A 16767-nucleotide genomic window follows, 5' to 3' on the forward strand; every position below is an offset into this window, starting at 1 on the left:
TCAGTCAGCACTCTATATTTCTAGACTCCAGGGTTTTGCTTGTGTTGTAGCCCCATAGCCATGGTAATAAAGAAGTTATATCACTACTTTTGTAATAGAAGTATCATTACCAGTGATGTGCTTGGTGTAGGTGGCTCAAAATAGTGATGTGTGGCGGAAGCAGGAAGCAGTGCCTGGAGGACCAGAAGAAACAAAACCTTATCCTCCCACCCCAAAGGAGGCAGACTCACAGGCTCCAGCACAGCTGAATCAGCGGGAAGCAGAAGCCAGAGAGCCTGAGGAGCATCAGGTGGAGGAGGAGCATAGGAAGGCCCTGGAGGAGGAGGCGATGGAGCAGGTCGGGCAGGCTGAACATCTGGAGGAGGAGCACGATCCATCACCAGAGGAGCAGGACCGAGAGTGGAAGGAACAGCGCGAACAAGGAGAAGCCGCTGACCTTCGGGAAGGGCGCGCTCATGCTGAGGAGGTACAAGGTCACCCACTTCAAGTCAGTTCCGATTGGGTTTTGCTGGCTGGGATAGGGAGTGTGCCTTTGTTTTTACGTATTAAAGAGAAAGGCTTCCCCGTATATGACAGTCTCTAAAATAAAAATGTGAGTGATTTCACAAAACGTTACATGCACATATTTAAGTTTTCTACTGTAATGTTACTAGCAGAGCCACTCGCATACTTCAGAAAAATTTTGGAGGAAAAAGAGCGGCCACTGTATGCCTGTGTGCTGTGCCCACCTGCACCGTAAGGGAGACTCGTGCTCACTCCCTGTAGCAGAAGGGCATAGATAAACACCTGATTGGGCACCTTCCCGGTGTGCTCAAGTCCTGTGGGCATCTTGAGGCCCAGGAAAGTCTGCTTTTCTGTGATCAAAGGTTCCTTATTCCCGTTCATTTACTCTCCAGTCGTGTGTTGGCTTTTGCCCATTCACCTTTGCGGTGGTTATGATGTTATCAAAAAGCAGATCCTGTCACTTACAGATACTCCACTAAGTGAGCACAGTTCACCTGTCTTTACTCAGGCTCTCCCTACTGAGCACACCCCTCTCACATAGGTAAGATTCATTAAAAACTGCATTATTTTGATAAATGAAATTTTAGAAGGACTTGAAAACAACACTGAATGCAGCTAGGTACCTTTCTTCCACTATCTCTAGGCTCATACCCAACGGTAGACTGCCCGGTGTTTGCATAGATCCTCGTCACCTTTCATTTATAGCTCTGAAGCTTTGTCTGGCCTCAGACTTTCCAAGACATCAAGTTACTTAAGGCTTTAGGCTGAGAAGGTGTGAAAACCTGTTTTTCACTCTTATAATGTTGTGAAGTTAGCATCAGGAAGCCTCCTCCAATTGTGTCCTTCATAGCTTTCTTTAAAAGGAATTCCTCACTGGGTTTAATTCCCCTTACCATTCACCCTCTTTCCTTTGGTGGAATTTGTGTGTACTTATTGGGAGATGAAGGAGAGAGCGGTGGGTCTCTCAATGGCAAGCAGAGTTTGAGAATTCCTGTATCAGATTTTCCTTTAATCAGAAGGCACTATCTTCTCATCCATTCTCTATTTCTTTGAGGAAAATTGGTTCTCTGCTTTTCCACACTAATCTGAAATTTTACATTTTTGGCTAAGTTTAACCTGAGATTGGCCTAGACCTTACAGAGTTAATTAACATGGCTATGTCTTTAACTCTTCGTTGAAAAGCCGTACCCTCAAGCTCACAAATTGCCCCAACTAGTGTGAAGTCACCAAGTTCCCACTTGTAGCAGAGCCTTTTGAACATAAATTTAATTAAGGTTCGAAATCGATTTCTTCTCTCGTGTCTTCTTCCATTTGAGAGGGAACACACTGAACATTGGCTTGAATGCCAGCAAATCAGGAGGAGCAGTTGCTAAAAGAAACCCAGGGCGACTCAGAGAGAGTTGGGAAATAGGGAATCCAGGGCTGGGTGACCTTGGACCTAATGTTTCGTCACAGTTCATCTGGCATAGGTATTAATACACCAACCCTGCCTCCTGAGTTTGTCGTGAGAAACAAATGAAGGGAGAACCCAGAGGACCTGACTGCTCTTACAGCTCCCACTCATTTTCTCCCAGGTGCATCCTTCAGCCAGGCCAGTTACCAAATTCCGATCACCGTACGAGGAACAGCTGGAACAGCAGAGACTGGCTGCGAGGAGGGCTGAGGAGGCCCAGCGGCTGAGAGAGCACCAGGAGGCCCTGCACCAGCAGAGGCTGCAGGGACACTTGTGGAGGCAGCGGCAGCAGCAGCAACAGCAGCTTCTCGCCCAAGAGATGGCCCGGCAGAGGCAGGCTGGGCACGAGGAGGGACGGCCACAGCGCCCAGAGCAGCTACGGTAGCCTTCTCATGGGCGTGGACAGCCCCAGCTCTGGTTTTTAAAAGCAGATTAAACACAGCTTTGTGTATTTGTTCTCTGTGCACTTGAGGGGCTCATACTGCTCCGGTAGCTGAGACAGAACAATTACCTGAGAATTGGAATTCCAAATATTTAATTTTAAGAATAACATTTTTTCCCCCTGCTTAAAACTGATAGTTGAGGTCTCAAAATAACCTAGCAGGTTCTGTGCTAATTTTATTTTGTCATTTGATAGGTAGTTTATCTTTTTGAAGGTCTCTTTTGAAAGTAGATCCAGAATATGTATCAAACCTAACCGTATACATTTTTTAAAGAAGTTTCTATGGCATTAAAAAAATGTTGAAAAATTTGTTTATTACTGTCTTTAAAGATAAATGACTTATGTCAAAATGTGCTACTTAGTTTGTGTCACTGAGTTGATACAATTTGTGTCCCTTGCAGGCAGCAAGCTCATTATGATGCTGTGGATAATGATATTGTTCAGGGAGCAGAGGATCAGGGCATCCAAGAAGAGGAAGGAGGTGGTGAGACTTCTTAGATGATGACTGTTTTAATAAAATTGTTTGGTAGTATATTCAACTCAGTCATATACATGTCTGAGTACGTGCAAAGGAGATTTGTGTTCTGTATTTCTTTTGTTATTGTTGTGTTTTTCTTAATCCTCCCAAACAGTGCACATTAGTAGCCAAAATTGCCCAAGATATTTTGTTTCCTCTGTAACATTTTAGAGTAGAGAGGAAATAGTAGCTTAAGCTTTTGTATACTAAATAGTTATGTCTTACACATTATCATGTGACTATCATGCTTTGGGAACTTCTTCACTTTTTTCCTTACCTTGCAGGTTTTTGGATTATTGCCTTAAAAGTTTCAAATTAAGTCAATAGTAGCTTTCGTTTATGGAGTGCATCTAGTATGTAATTTATCAAATATCAGTTCCGGTGATAATAGAACTAGAAAGTAACTGTTTCTCTGTCAACACTAACACTTAGATAAGTGTCCTTTTCTAGAGTCTAAAGGAAGGTGATTACCCTAACTCCCTCAATAGCCTGTTCTGATATTTTATAGCCCTTATAGTCAAGAAATTGTTTTCCTTATGGCCCCTGTGTAGCACTTTAAGCGTTTTTGTTCCATTATCAGTAAGACTAGAGAATGGTTTGTTCTCTTCTTTATTTAATGAATCCCTAGGTGCACTTGAAACCCGATGGTAACTTATCCTGTATCTTTATTTTCTATAGGTTAAATACTTTCTATGTACTCAACCTTTACTCTCGTAACTTATTTAAAAGTTATTTGTTCTCTGTGTATGCTCTTATCTAAATTCTCTTTCTCAAAATATTTTTTTTCAAAAAGCAGCAAGTAAATGTCTGTGTGCGTATAAGTGTGTGATATATCTGTGCTGCGGCTGTCGCCCTTACTGCCATATCAGAGAATACAGGATGAGCAGTATTTGTCCTTTTTTCCACAAATGGGGTTGTTCTTTCCTTCATTTCCAGAAACAGTGTTATTTTCTTCTTTTGTTACCTTGCTATTTCCTCTGATATTGCCAAAACTTAGTTGGTAATTTTAGCAACGTCCAGTTGACTGGGCTTTCTTTTATTGAGAGAGTTTTGATGATTGTTGTTTTTGCAAAATGGGGATGGAGAATTGCAGTTTCTGTTATAAACATTTGTTTCAGAGAGTTAGAATGGTGCCACTGACACCCACATGATCTCTTTAGACAACACTGTCAGGGAAAAGGACATGACGTTATTCAGAAAAGCTGAGACATGTACCTTATGTTGAGTTAACCTCACTGGAGGACCGATTGGGTGAAACGGTCTCTGGGAAAGCTCACTGGTGACTTTTCTTTGAGTGAAAGTAAAGAATCCTATCTGGTTCATCTGGGCTGATGTTTGCTCCTTTGATTTGCTAGCCTATGACAGAGACAACCAGCACCAAGATGAGGCAGAAGAAGACCCGGAGAATGGACATGAGCCTCAAGGACAGGGACTCCACGACGCCGACCCAGAATCTGAAGTGGATGTAAGTTTCTTCTCCTCCATTCATGACACTTGGAAACTCATAAAACACACTTGAAGGTTTACTGGACACCACGCCGCTGGCTCCCAGTATGCCTGTTCTCTCATCAGTGCCGAAGGAAGGTGGCTTGCATGATTATATGATAGGAGCAGTGATGTTAACTGTAAAACATGGGAAATGTGTGTGAGGAGAATGGTTTAAAGGCTGCTCTGGGAAAACACCGAAGGCTTCTTTGTATGATGACTTTCAGATTAATACTATTTTTAAAAACAAAAGCAAAATTGAAAGGCATTGAAAGAGGTAGTAATTCTGAGGGATGAAAAAAACAAAAAAACAAACAAAGGCAGATGTGGGTGTTGGATAGGAAACCAGAGAAAGGAAAGAATTATTATTGAGCATTGTGACCTATCTGCTAGGCGTTATGTGTGTCATGTGACTCGCTAATCTCCCAACAGTCAGTGATCATTTTAATATATACATGGATGAGGATGGGTGTTTGAGAAGTGAATAAAATTGCTCAAGTACCCTGATGCTATAGAAAAATTAGGATTTAACTAGATAGAGACCTAATAACCAGGAATGGTGTGTTTACCAAAAAAGGACCAAGACTTCCAGCTCAGCTGGGTGGTCTGGGGCCTTGGCCTTGCCTACACGTGTGGCACGCAGCTGTTGAGTGGGTGTGTTCTTGTGCTTGAGTGTAGGTGGTTTTTACAATTTACTTTATCTCTCCTGTTCTCTTTTGCTAGTAAACCAACTCCATGTTTACAAAATGTAGTCTGGACCGTGCTGTGGGGCCCTGTTTTTATTGATCCAGTGGATTGAAAGGAAGCTCCATATCCTTTCTGGATTATTGTGGAGAAAGTCTTTCTGATGACCGCTTAAAGCCTCATGGATGGAAATGGCTTTTCCACTTAACTTGCATGGAGCTATCGATTGCCTGCCAGCCCCGGAATTAGCATTTTGAAAGTACACTGCAGGGAACCCTAGCCCTGAAATATTTTCAGAAAAGCGCAAGAGTTATAGAGAGCAGGCGAGTATGAGAGAGCCAGAGAAAGTGAAAGAGCAAGTGAGTGTCCACGAGACAGGAACAGTGAGTGTGCAAAATCCTGAGTGTGTACCTGGGAGGGATGAAGGCGTGAGGAAAGGCTGGGTATTCCAGTCAGAGATATTTGGGAAATGGTGTGTGCTCTGATTACTTGACTGAAATCCTCTACTTTTCTGTCATCCAGTACTTGTTCCGGAGAACACTTGGAAACAGAGGCCTTTCCACCATGTTTTCTTTTCATTAGAAATTGTTAGTCCGCTTGTCTTTGTCTGCATCTTACCTGTTTTATTTATTTTTAAATTAAAAAAATTTTGTCCAACTTTATTGAAATATAATTGATTATCTAATTATTTTATTAGACTTAAACAACCATGCCTGTGAAACTTTACTTACTATTTGGCTAGAGTTGGAACTAGTATGTATATTTTTAGGAACTTTCACAAAAGCTTTAGTAATTGATTGCTGAATTGAACGTGTTACATTTTTTCCCCCTATGTTTCCACACAAATGATTGATATGCACAAAAAAAAAAATCCATATGACGAGATTGTGGACTAACTGGAGTTTAGTGTGAAGGTAATGATTTGTCACTCTATATTCCCAGGAAAAGTGTCATTTGCACTTGAGTAAAGTGCATAGCCAGCGATGTCCAGATAATAGTTCAGCTGAGACTGCAGTGAGCTCTTGAACATGTTCAAGGCTCTGAAGTGAGTTGAAGTCTGGGGAATGCCGAATGAGACTGAACCTTACTCGGAGGCTTCACCATCTCTGGGAAGCATTTGCTGCTTCAATTAAATGTCCTATTGATGAGAGTGGAGCTATGGGAAAGTTCACGCAAGGATCACCATTTCTGCCCAGCTCATGCTCTGAAATCTGAGTCTGTATGAGCACATGCATTATTTTGGAAGATGCTTTGGGAGCTTAAGTGGAAAATGGAGATAATTCTAAAATGGATGCTGTGAAGGGCATTTGTTGAACATAGGAACTGAGAACTACTTGGGAGGTGTGGTGGGTCTGGGGAGATACTTTTCAAAATCTCTTGCCAAAGATTGGGTTAGCTCAGTTCTTTTTTTTCCATTCCGGCTAGTGCAGCATCTCTCAGTGTTATGGTAATATTTGTTATGAAGAAATTTGATCCATACCAGAAATTGATCACTTACTTTTGAATTAGCCCTCTTCTTATCTCCTTCTTAGGCCCTCTTCTTCAGTCCTTTCAGAGTGGGCCTTATTTTTCTTCAACTACTTTTCACCTACTTACATGTAAAGAATAGCTTGCAAAGGAAAGCTTGTCTGTATAAAAATCAACTTAACAGTGAATGTCGTTACTATTTGCCTATAGAAATCTCCCATTGTAATTATTTCTTCTACTCGGTCCTTTGTTTTTTTTATTAACTATTTTTCTTGTGTTTTTTTAGTTACGCTTGCATTATTTGTGATAGTAAAGTTTTGAGGACTATTTTGTAATCACATGCAGTCGAGATACGCAATTTCATTGTGATTCATCAGCCTGTCACAAATAATGCAGGAGTTTTATCTGTTGACAGTGGGGTGTGTACTTACGCATCTTGGCAAGGATAGATCTGAACAATCTGGTGAAGGCCGATTTCATTTTCTACCAGTGTGTGTGGCCTTTCAAATGAAATTGCTCTAGATCCCGGGTTTTGAAGTGGTGGTTGCTTTTTATTAAAAATTTTACAGAGGGCAGCTGTGGAGGATATAAACCCAGCAGATGACCCTAATAATCAAGGTGAAGATGAATTTGAGGAAGCCGAGCAAGTGAGAGAAGAAAATTTGCCAGATGAAAATGAAGAGCAGAAACAAAATCATCAAAAACGAGAGAATGCAGAAATGGAGGAGCATTTGGTGGTAAGCAGCAGCCACGACCGGAGTGTGGTTTTAACCTGGGTATTTTAATAAAAGCCTGGTTTGTGCAAAAGGTTAGTGATAACCTATGTTGACAAGAGGTTTGCCTCTTTGACTGGTTTTTGGGCCATTGTATGAAGTGATGTGCCTGCTCTTAGAGAGAGAGGGTGATGGACAGCCGGGGCTTTGTGTTGGGAATGATTATTTACTATTTTCTGGCCCCTGAAGCATTGCAAGTATACTTTTCATGGCGGCAGGCTTCTTCCTCTTCCCAGTGGGCTGTAAGACACATCTCCAGCTTCAGTAACCTGAGCCTCCCCTTTTGTTTCCACAGATGGCAGGAAATCCAGACCAGCAGGAGGATAACGTGGATGAGCAGTACCAGGAAGAGGGAGAGGAGGAGGTAGGAAGGTGGGATGCCCGACACTGAGCACACTGCTTGGTGCTTCCCACTGACCTGCAGCACACCTCAGCAGCACCGGCTTAGGCCTGTCCTTTGTGGAAATGTTCAGAAAGACTCGGGCAGGATAAGAAAGGATGGTTGCAAAAGGAAATGGGCCGTGGGACCGGAAACATTTGGTTAGAAGATAACAGAAATGGGGTAACATTATCCTTCTCTCCGGTTCTCACCGGAGATTTTGAATTAAGAAGACATTTGGCCTTCAGGAATGGTGGACTGAGATGTCTTTGAGCTTTGTAAGAATATTTTCTCCCGTCTCTTTCCCTCATAAAAGAGAGAAGAGCAAAGCTCTTCTCACTGGAGGAGTCCGGACCAACCCCTGTAACTTTCTCTGTAGACCCTGCCACAGAGCCTGGCTCACAGGGCTACCCCATAGTATCTGCCCGAAGACACTTCACACCCTCCACACATTTAAAAAAATGTTACGCTGTCTACTTTTAGCCTCTCCCCTCCCAAGAATTTGGTATCTTAATTAAATTTAACAATAAATAAAAGGGAAAATACATAAGGAGCTCCGTTGAATACAATGCATTTGAGTAGAATTTCTTAACATTTCATTTTAGCTTGCCTTTTTTTTTTTATTGTGAACTTCGGGCCTATTATTGTTAATTAGGTTTAGAGCTTGATAGTGCCACGTATGTGTAATTAATTGACGAATACTGTCGGTTGCAGCTGGTTAGTCACAGCACTCGACTGTGTGGACAACAGAAGCTCAGGACTTGGGAAAATGATATGAATGAGGTCCAGGCCCCATGCTTAGTCCCTCTCTGGACCAATAAATGGTCCAGTAAATTCAAACTTCTGTTTCAGAGGCATCTCTCAGACAGGTGTCTTACTAATGTGTAGCTTTGGCCTTAAGGGGAACCGCATGAGAGGATGGACAAATGGCAGCCTGAACAAACCACCGCAGCCACAAGACCCTGGTCAGAATACATGTGCTGGGCAATCATGTACACAGTTCCCTTCGCTAAGTCTGCTGTCTCATTCATGTTGTTTTTGTCAGCTTTCAGAGCTAATGCTAAGGTTTGTGCTTATACCAGGAAAACAAAAGGATGTCGCTCTTTACTGCCAGTGGCAACATACATCTCTAGTCACGTGCACTCTCACTGGCCTGATCTTTCTGTTTTCTCTCTCTCCTTTTCCTGCTGTTTATCCTAATCAAGATCCTGAGCTGTCTTATCAGAAGAGAGCATTAGAGAGAAACTAGCAGCCTTGAATGTTAAGACATTTGGCAAGAAAAAGATATTCATCTGGACTTCTCTTGCAACAGGATGTCAAGACTAATATTACTTCATTTCATTCTGTCAGATGCCAGGAATCCTTGAGGGATTAAAAGAGAAGAGGTTCACCTTGGCTTCTGTTTAAAAATTCAGAAGGGTAAACATAAAATTTTAATCAGTATTTACTGATCGTTTTTTACTTTTATATTATATTAGTTAAGGTGGAGAGAGAAGTCCTGTGATCCAAGATCCAGAGGGATCAAGGATAGAAAGAAAAGACAGAGAGGCAAGGGGGAAGGAGAATGGTGACAAGGCAGAGGTCAGTGCCTAACCCTGGGCAGCCATCCCGCAGGCTACAGCTCTTCCTCCCTCAAGTGGGCAGAACTGACCAGAGCCCTTCTCCCTGCACCCAGCCCCACGTCCTGCCTCTCTTTTCCTAGTTCCCTGCCCAGAAGTCCTGTGTTTGGCTTCTCTGTCCCCACCTTGTAACCCTCTCTTGCAGAGGCTGCAGGTGGCCACACCCTTGCATTTAGGACTGTTGCCTTGTGAACTCTCAGGGAAAGCCCAGCACGCCCATCTTCTTCCCTGTGTAACTTTCTTCTCTGTCCCCTGAGCGTCCCTTGTTCAGGCTGTGTCATATTTTTCTGGTCGTTCCTGAGATGACGATTATTGGATCTCCCCACCTCTTTCCATTGTTCCCAGTTCTTCCCTTGATTAGGGAAGACAAGAGTGGTTCCTAAATACCATTCAAGGACTAGTAATAGACATAAAGTTCTCAGTCGGCTGCAGCAAAATGAGAAAAATAAAGAGGAATGCAAGAATACATACTGTGCTGTTTCTAAGTGATATGTGTATGGACAGCATGGATGGGGGCATTCTGAAAACCATAAAAGACTACGCAGTGTACGTCATTCTTGTCTCCCATTAAGCCTGAGAGTCTTCCAGCTGCCCCAGCTGACCACTGGGATGTAATGTAAGGCTCCTGTCAGGTCCCCACCCTTCTCGGCCGTGGTCAAACTGACTTCCGTCAGCTTTGCTCCTCGGGAAGCAGCTTTGCATCTTGCCAGGGCTATTCCTATCGAGAGGTACAGCCCTTCAGACTTGTAACTTGAACTCTGAGAGGAGAGGACCCAAAACAACTGATTTTGGTCCATTTGTAGTGTCCCTACCCCTGCCTTCTTTTATCTTAATGCAGCAGTGTTACGCTTCTCAGATGCTGTTAACAAGCATTCATTGTTTATTGTTTGGGATCGTTCGAGTGAAAGACACTCATATGGTGGTCCCGTCCTCCTATTACTTACATCCCAGATTTTTTATCTACTTACGAGCAAACAAGACAGATTATGACATTACCAAAAGTGTTATGTGCTTTAAAATTATTTAAATGTTCAAAATATATATATATAAAAGACTCCTTGAAAAATCTCAGTGTTCAGTGTCTCCAGTATAACTGAAAACGGATTGATCTGAATACTCGTGGGAGACAGACAGCAGGCATGAGGTTACTTGGCTACCTCCAGTAGTGCTGCTGGCCTGCGCATCACCACATCAGGAAGCTGCCAGATGGCACACACGCCTGGGAGACATTACTCAGCAAGCACTGGTGCCGTCACTGCAGCTGGTGGTGCTGAACGCCTTTCCTTGCTCACGTTCCGTCTGCCTGTTTGGATCCTAGTATTTGTGACTAGGTTCGGCTCTGGTTCCTGGCGCATCCCCTAACATCTCTGACACGTCAAAGGAAGGCCTCACTCCACACAGGGACGGGGTACTAGCGAAAGCCCATTTCACACTCAGTACTTCTGTTTCCTTTTGTTTGGCTACTTTTATTAAACTTTGTCACATCATGTAGGGAACATTTCTAAAATGCATAAAACCTTAGATTTCAGTGAACAAAAATGAGTAATGAGGAGCAGTGTTGGGAAATCATTAACAAAATGCGTCATCTTTAGCGGATACTAAAGACAGTCAAGTGTGGAAAACATAATGGGTGTGTTTACATTATAAAAAGAGTAACATTTGGCTTCTGATTATTAGTCTAAGCATATTTTAAAATTTGAAACTCCACGTCATTTTATTCCTTATCAGTAATGCCTTTAAGATGAGTTTGAATTACTTCTGCCCCAAACTAGAATAATGTGTATCTGTAGATCTGAAAAAAATGCAAAATTTTCATTTTTGACTTTCTAAAAAGTAATTTAAATCCGTGCTTCCTACCTCAGCTTATATTGACGTCTGGTAAACAACCTAAATTTTCAACAACAGATCCCAAGAGAAGAGACAAAAGAATTTGTGAAAAGGGTATTTATCTCTCTAGCCAGAGGTATTCAAGCCAGTATCCATTGTCACTTAAGTGAATGGCTCTCTCTCTGTCTTTGTGGCTGAGAATCACCTTGGAGAGTGTGTGAAAAATACAAATCCCTGGATCAGCCCTTACCCTTGTGTACTTTGATCTTACTTGTGGTGACACGTAGGAGTCAGAGTTTTTCTCGGGGCCCCCAGCTGATGGTGAGAAGCAGTCCTAGGACAGGTGGCGGCAGGTGGGCTTCGGGAAGCCCGAACTTCCTGAAACTGCTGTGCAAAATGATGAGGATCAATGCCCATTTGCTAAAGACTTTTGAACCAAAGTCTTAAAAGGGTCCGTGACTCCCTCTACTATGCGTATACAACACAGTTAAAAACCGGTGATCTTTATCCAACTCTTTTATTTTACAGGTAAGAAATTTGAGCTTCACCGAGGTTAGCTAAATTTTCGAAGGTCATACAGCTTGTTATTGTTAGAACTGTGAATCGAGCCATTAGATGGTAAACGACTATAATTAAGTATACCAAGCACGGTAACTAAATAGTTGATATGGGCAGTTTCTTTAGAGAAGTTAGTGAGTGCAGAAGGAATAATGGAATTAGAAAGTGACCATTTTTTGTAACCCTTCATTAAAACAATTGATTTAAGAGCGTCAGCGGATGACGTCACTAGAATGACAAGTCAGGGAACTTGACCATGGAGGGATCAGGCTGTCACCATCTGAGCTTACTGGTCAACCTTGGTCTCACTAAACGTGGGACAAACGTTATGTGCCTCCTGTTGTGATGAAAATAGGATATCTTACAGCGTCACCTCTGAAAAACCCTTGCTTTGAAAATTAAGTTGAATATGAATTCATTCAAGCCTTAAGCTAACTTGCTTTTATAGGAAATGTAGAGGCTAAAGGAATGAGTTAAGTATTGCATTAAAGAAGCGCTGAAGTCCAGAATATGGGTCTTTCTACAGGACAGTGCGTCCACAGTGTTAAAGTAGAAGGAGGGGAGCAGAACCTGTTAGGTGTGGCCTTTGTTTGACTTGTGATTAGAAGAAACCAAGTGGAAATAGATATTTTTAAGAACAATCAGGACAATATAAGTGTGGACTAGATATTAGATGATAGCATGGAATTATTTATCAGGTGTTTTAATGGCATTATGGTTATATAAGAAAAGTCTATTGTATTTAGATGTATACTGAGATGAGTAGGGATGAAATTACCTGATGTCTAGAACTTTCAAGAATAACTCCTCACAAAATAAAGAAAAGCAATAGGTGATAGAAGTGTGGCAACATTGAGATGACTTTTGAACCTTGGTCATGGCTGTCAGGAGTTCATTGAATTATTTTCTTTATTTGCGTGGGCTTGAAATGTTTATAATAAAAACAAATGACCCTGTTGTTTATATAGCCAGGGGAGTTTCAGAACCAAGGTTTTTGTCCTGTTTTGTCTGATCCATAATCTGTGTTAGGGGACTAGTAAAGAAGGTCTTATTGGAACACAGCCATGTTTTTGTTTACATAATTCCTGAGGCCACTTCTGAGCCACAGTGTAGAGCTGGGTAGTTGCTACACCTTATGGCCGAGGAAGCCTGAATATTTACTACCTGGCCCTTTACCAAAAAGGTGTGCAACCCTGATTTCTATATTCTTTTCACCAGACTGCAGTTTCAAAGCAGTCGTCTCAACCCCAACTAAGCCATGTTTAGCGTTCACTAGTGTATTTTCATTATTAAGGCCACAGAAGATGTGTCTGTCTGTTCAATGAAATCAACTGGGAAACTCTAGCAACTTAACGATGTTTCCATTAGTTAGAGCTTGATAGAGTCTGACATAAGTGCTTCGTTGTCTTCATCCCGACATCCTGGAGAATGCTGTTTTGAGATTCTGTGACTACGGGCAGAGCGTTGTCATGGACCACAGATGGAGCCTGCCTCCCAGGTGACAAGTGCGCCTTCTCTTCAGGTTGCCCGACCAGGACATGTGAATATAAAAGATGCTCTATGCCTCTGTCCCCGGAATGAATTTATTGTGTACCAGTGTTTGGGGGTTTGAGTCCAGCTGGCATCGGGCTGGTTAGAGAGGTTCATGAAGGCTGGGCTCTGTCTAGGGCATCTTTGCAGGGTCATCTTTGTAGGCTCCTAACAGGCCAGGTTCACTCGACCACTTGTCTGGCGGGTTGTGGTTCATTCCTGTTGCACTCGGGCTGGATACCTTGCGGCAGCCCTCAATTTGTTGCTCCATAATTAGAACACCTGCATACCTCCCTTTTCTTGTCTATTTCTGGGAATTTTAATACTCGCCCCCCCCCACACACACAACAACAACAACAAATTTTGTGTGTTATTCAAGAAGATTTACTCTACACTACTGACCTCGGAGAGATCAGATTTTCTTTTGGTACCAGGACAGTGCATTATGCTTAATTGATGGTCAGCAATTGTTTTGAAATTATTCAAATGACTTAAAACTTGTGGCGTACAAATGGGTTTCCAAATAGTTAAGTTAGAAAATATTTTACCCAATATTTTGTGGAATGGGATCATTAAACATTAGAAAAAATGTTTGGATGTTTTCTTTAGCATTTTGAAAAAACTAATTGGGATCAAAGACACATAACAGTAATAGTGTACATAAAAGAAAACTAAAATAGAAACGTCCTATTAGAACACTGAAGAGATTAAGGGATTTGAGGCAGTTTAATTCAATTTTCAATTTCCTGAAGAAATTGAAATGATAATGTTCTTTGTTCTGGATATTTTAACCAGAAAAGTTTATTCTTAATTATAGAAATACATATATATATACACATTTTTTCTCAGTTTTCTCCTACCTTGTATATAAAACATGGGGTCTCTTTTCTGTGCATTTACAGAGCAGATATTTTTTTGCTTGATTCATTTATTCATTTGTTCAACAATATTTATTAAGCAGTTGCAGTGTGCCAAGTATGCATCCAGGTATTAAAGACAATTGAGTAAGATTTTTTTTAATAGTAGACATATTATACATTTCTTCATAGCTAATAGACAAGTCAAATCTTGACTTTTTTTCAAATTTATTTTTAGTTTAATTTTGTTTCTGCTACTTTGAGTGAACTCTTTAGAAATCAGAATATGTTTTTCCAAGTGTTTAAAAGATAAAATTGTCACCTAGTGTCTCTGGTTTGTTTTAGGTTCAGGAAGATTTGACTGATGAGAAAAAAAGGGAATTGGAGCATAATGCTGAAGAAACCTATGATGAAAATGTATGTGTAGGATGTATCTTGTGTGTTGCACGTGTGTGTATGCGTGTGCACTTGTATGTGCGTGTGTGTGTGTGTAGGAGATACGTATATACAGTTGGGTAGATAACCTCGGTACAGAGTTTAACAGGCCAACCCCAGACTTAGAAAATTTATGACAATATGTAACATTGTTGCCTATTGGAACACTTTTCTTCACTTGTTTCCTTTCTCAGAAAATGAGTAACTTTGTACCTTTTCTTTTCAGAAGGAATTATTTATCTCACTAACTCTCTGCCTTATCTCTCAGTTTATTCTTTTTTTTCCTTTAATTTTAAGGCCGATGAGAAAAACAATGACGGAGAAGAGCAAGAAGTTCGAGATGACAACCCCTCCAAAGGCCGAGAGGAACACTATGAGGAGGAAGAAGAGGAGGAAGATGATGGAGCAGCTGTGGCTGAGAAATCGCAGCGGAGGGCGGAAATGTAGCTGTGCCAGTTTCACGGAGAGCGCAGCCTACGGATTCCTTTCAAGCTGCTCAAAAATAAATCTGCCTACTGAACTTCAGCATATTTCATTACAAAAATGAAGAATTTAGGCTTTTTATTAAAACTTTTGTATTAGAAATGCTCAGACATTTATAAGAATATATTTTGGTAACCTAGGTTAGAGCTTCTTTTATATTCAAGCTAGATATGAACACGAAGAAAAACAATAAAGCAAACTTAGGCCCTGAATGTCATTTTTCATAGATGATGTGATGTTGGAAATGACATTGATTTTGTATATATTTCAACTTGTTACTTTTCTATCTTCTAGTTTCCAGATGTTTTGCTGTTAGCCTTTGATAAAATACAGGATTTCAAAATAGGGAATACTGCAGAAATGCTGTGCAAACTTTAAGGAGAATGGCCAGTTTACTACTTTGCTGCCTTTTCGAGGTCCTTATGTATAATTCTGGTAGAATTTTAATCAGTCTGTATCGCTGGGATAAGATCTATGTACAGAGTGCCATATAGTTGAAAAGCCATTTTTTTATCAAGACATGGTTTTTCGGACTTTTCAGATTAGTCAGAAAAATGTTTGGCTTTACTTAAAATTACAGCTGTTCTTCAAAGGAATTAACTTTAAAAGTGAGATAGTACTGAAATTCATGTGACGGCTTTCTGGACTTAGACATTTCAGTATGCAAACAAGGTATGACACATCAGTGTATTAACCTTTTTGAAGGACTGACCCTTGTTTAACAACTAATTTAGTGTGTATAGGTGGTGGTTTCTAAGTGAGCACCCATTCTGGTTTTATTGTTTTTTTTCTGAAGTCACCTAGTGATATCCTTGTTTCAGTATCTAGTTCTCTACAGTAATGTATATGTATTTCACCTGTAGGCTCTGTGTCTCGGTATTGTAATCACTTTGATGACGAGTGTGAATATGAAAGCATACCAAATTGTATAATTGAATAGGATTATTTTTCAAAAACTATATGATGAAATACATAGGGTGATATGAGAGACCCTCATGACTTTTCTGTTTTCTGGGATCGGGTCTGCATTATGTCCACATATAGGTATTTTAATGATTATGGATTGTAAAAATCCTTAAAGATGTTAAAAATCAAAAATTCCCTTTGGGGGGATAGAAACATATTTCAGTCTCAAGCATAAAGATTTTTTTAAATATTTAGAATTAGGTTATATAATTCATGTGTGTGGTTTTGTAATAATACTGTCAAATTAATAAAAACATTTCAATTTCTACCATTGTATGAATGTAATTTTATTTTTTAATAACCGCACTCATGTAATGGTTTTGATTGTCCCAGTTGAGTGATTATGTATGTATGCATAGGAATGTTTTGTTCAAATGTATTTTAGATTTTTCAATAATCATGAATCAAATCTTCCCTTCATGTATAAAATCCCTTATGTAATGTAAAATGTATAATATTGTACATAATATTAAGAATACAATTATTTTGGTAAATTAGTTTGTATTTTTAATGTCCCAGTTGCAGTATTTAATTATTTGAAACATTGAAACTTGATAATAGTTAATAAAGCTATAAAAAGCAAGTGGTAAATTTTTTAAAGTATGTGATTTCTTAATAGCTTCTGATTTTATAACTTTTTTGTTCTTTTTCATAAAAGAAAAAAAGTTACTAATACATATTAATGAATTATAAAATGCCTTTCCAAACCTGTTCTTATTTTCCTCATCTTTTTCTCTACTTAGATAGCTATGTGACATTTTTCCCGTCTTAAGGAAAGAGCTAAGAAA

The 16767-nt window shown here is 40.4% G+C and overlaps 1 protein-coding gene across 5 annotated transcripts in view; it reads left to right on the plus strand.

Moving 5' to 3' along the window:
* GOLIM4 (golgi integral membrane protein 4) overlaps window positions 1-16492 on the plus strand; it is a 73338-nt gene extending 56846 nt beyond the window's left edge. For 2 of the 5 annotated variants that reach the window (XM_033128674.1, XM_033128655.1), the window contains 8 exons: window positions 131-466; window positions 2079-2338; window positions 2801-2880; window positions 4272-4381; window positions 7122-7289; window positions 7621-7689; window positions 14441-14512; window positions 14828-16492. In XM_033128674.1, coding sequence (XP_032984565.1) covers window positions 131-466; window positions 2079-2338; window positions 2801-2880; window positions 4272-4381; window positions 7122-7289; window positions 7621-7689; window positions 14441-14512; window positions 14828-14977 — 1245 coding nt within the window. In that variant the 3' untranslated portion in view covers window positions 14978-16492. Of the gene's footprint in view, window positions 1-130; window positions 467-2078; window positions 2339-2800; window positions 2884-4271; window positions 4382-7121; window positions 7290-7620; window positions 7690-14440; window positions 14513-14827 lie in introns of all 5 variants that reach the window. The other 3 variants (XM_033128648.1, XM_033128665.1, XM_033128662.1) reach the window with 2 other exon arrangements.
* The last annotated feature ends 275 nt before the right edge of the window (window positions 16493-16767 follow it).

The sequence above is a fragment of the Rhinolophus ferrumequinum genome, chromosome 2 (assembly GCF_004115265.2).
Source record: "Rhinolophus ferrumequinum isolate MPI-CBG mRhiFer1 chromosome 2, mRhiFer1_v1.p, whole genome shotgun sequence".
NCBI classification, from domain to species: Eukaryota; Metazoa; Chordata; class Mammalia; order Chiroptera; family Rhinolophidae; genus Rhinolophus; species Rhinolophus ferrumequinum.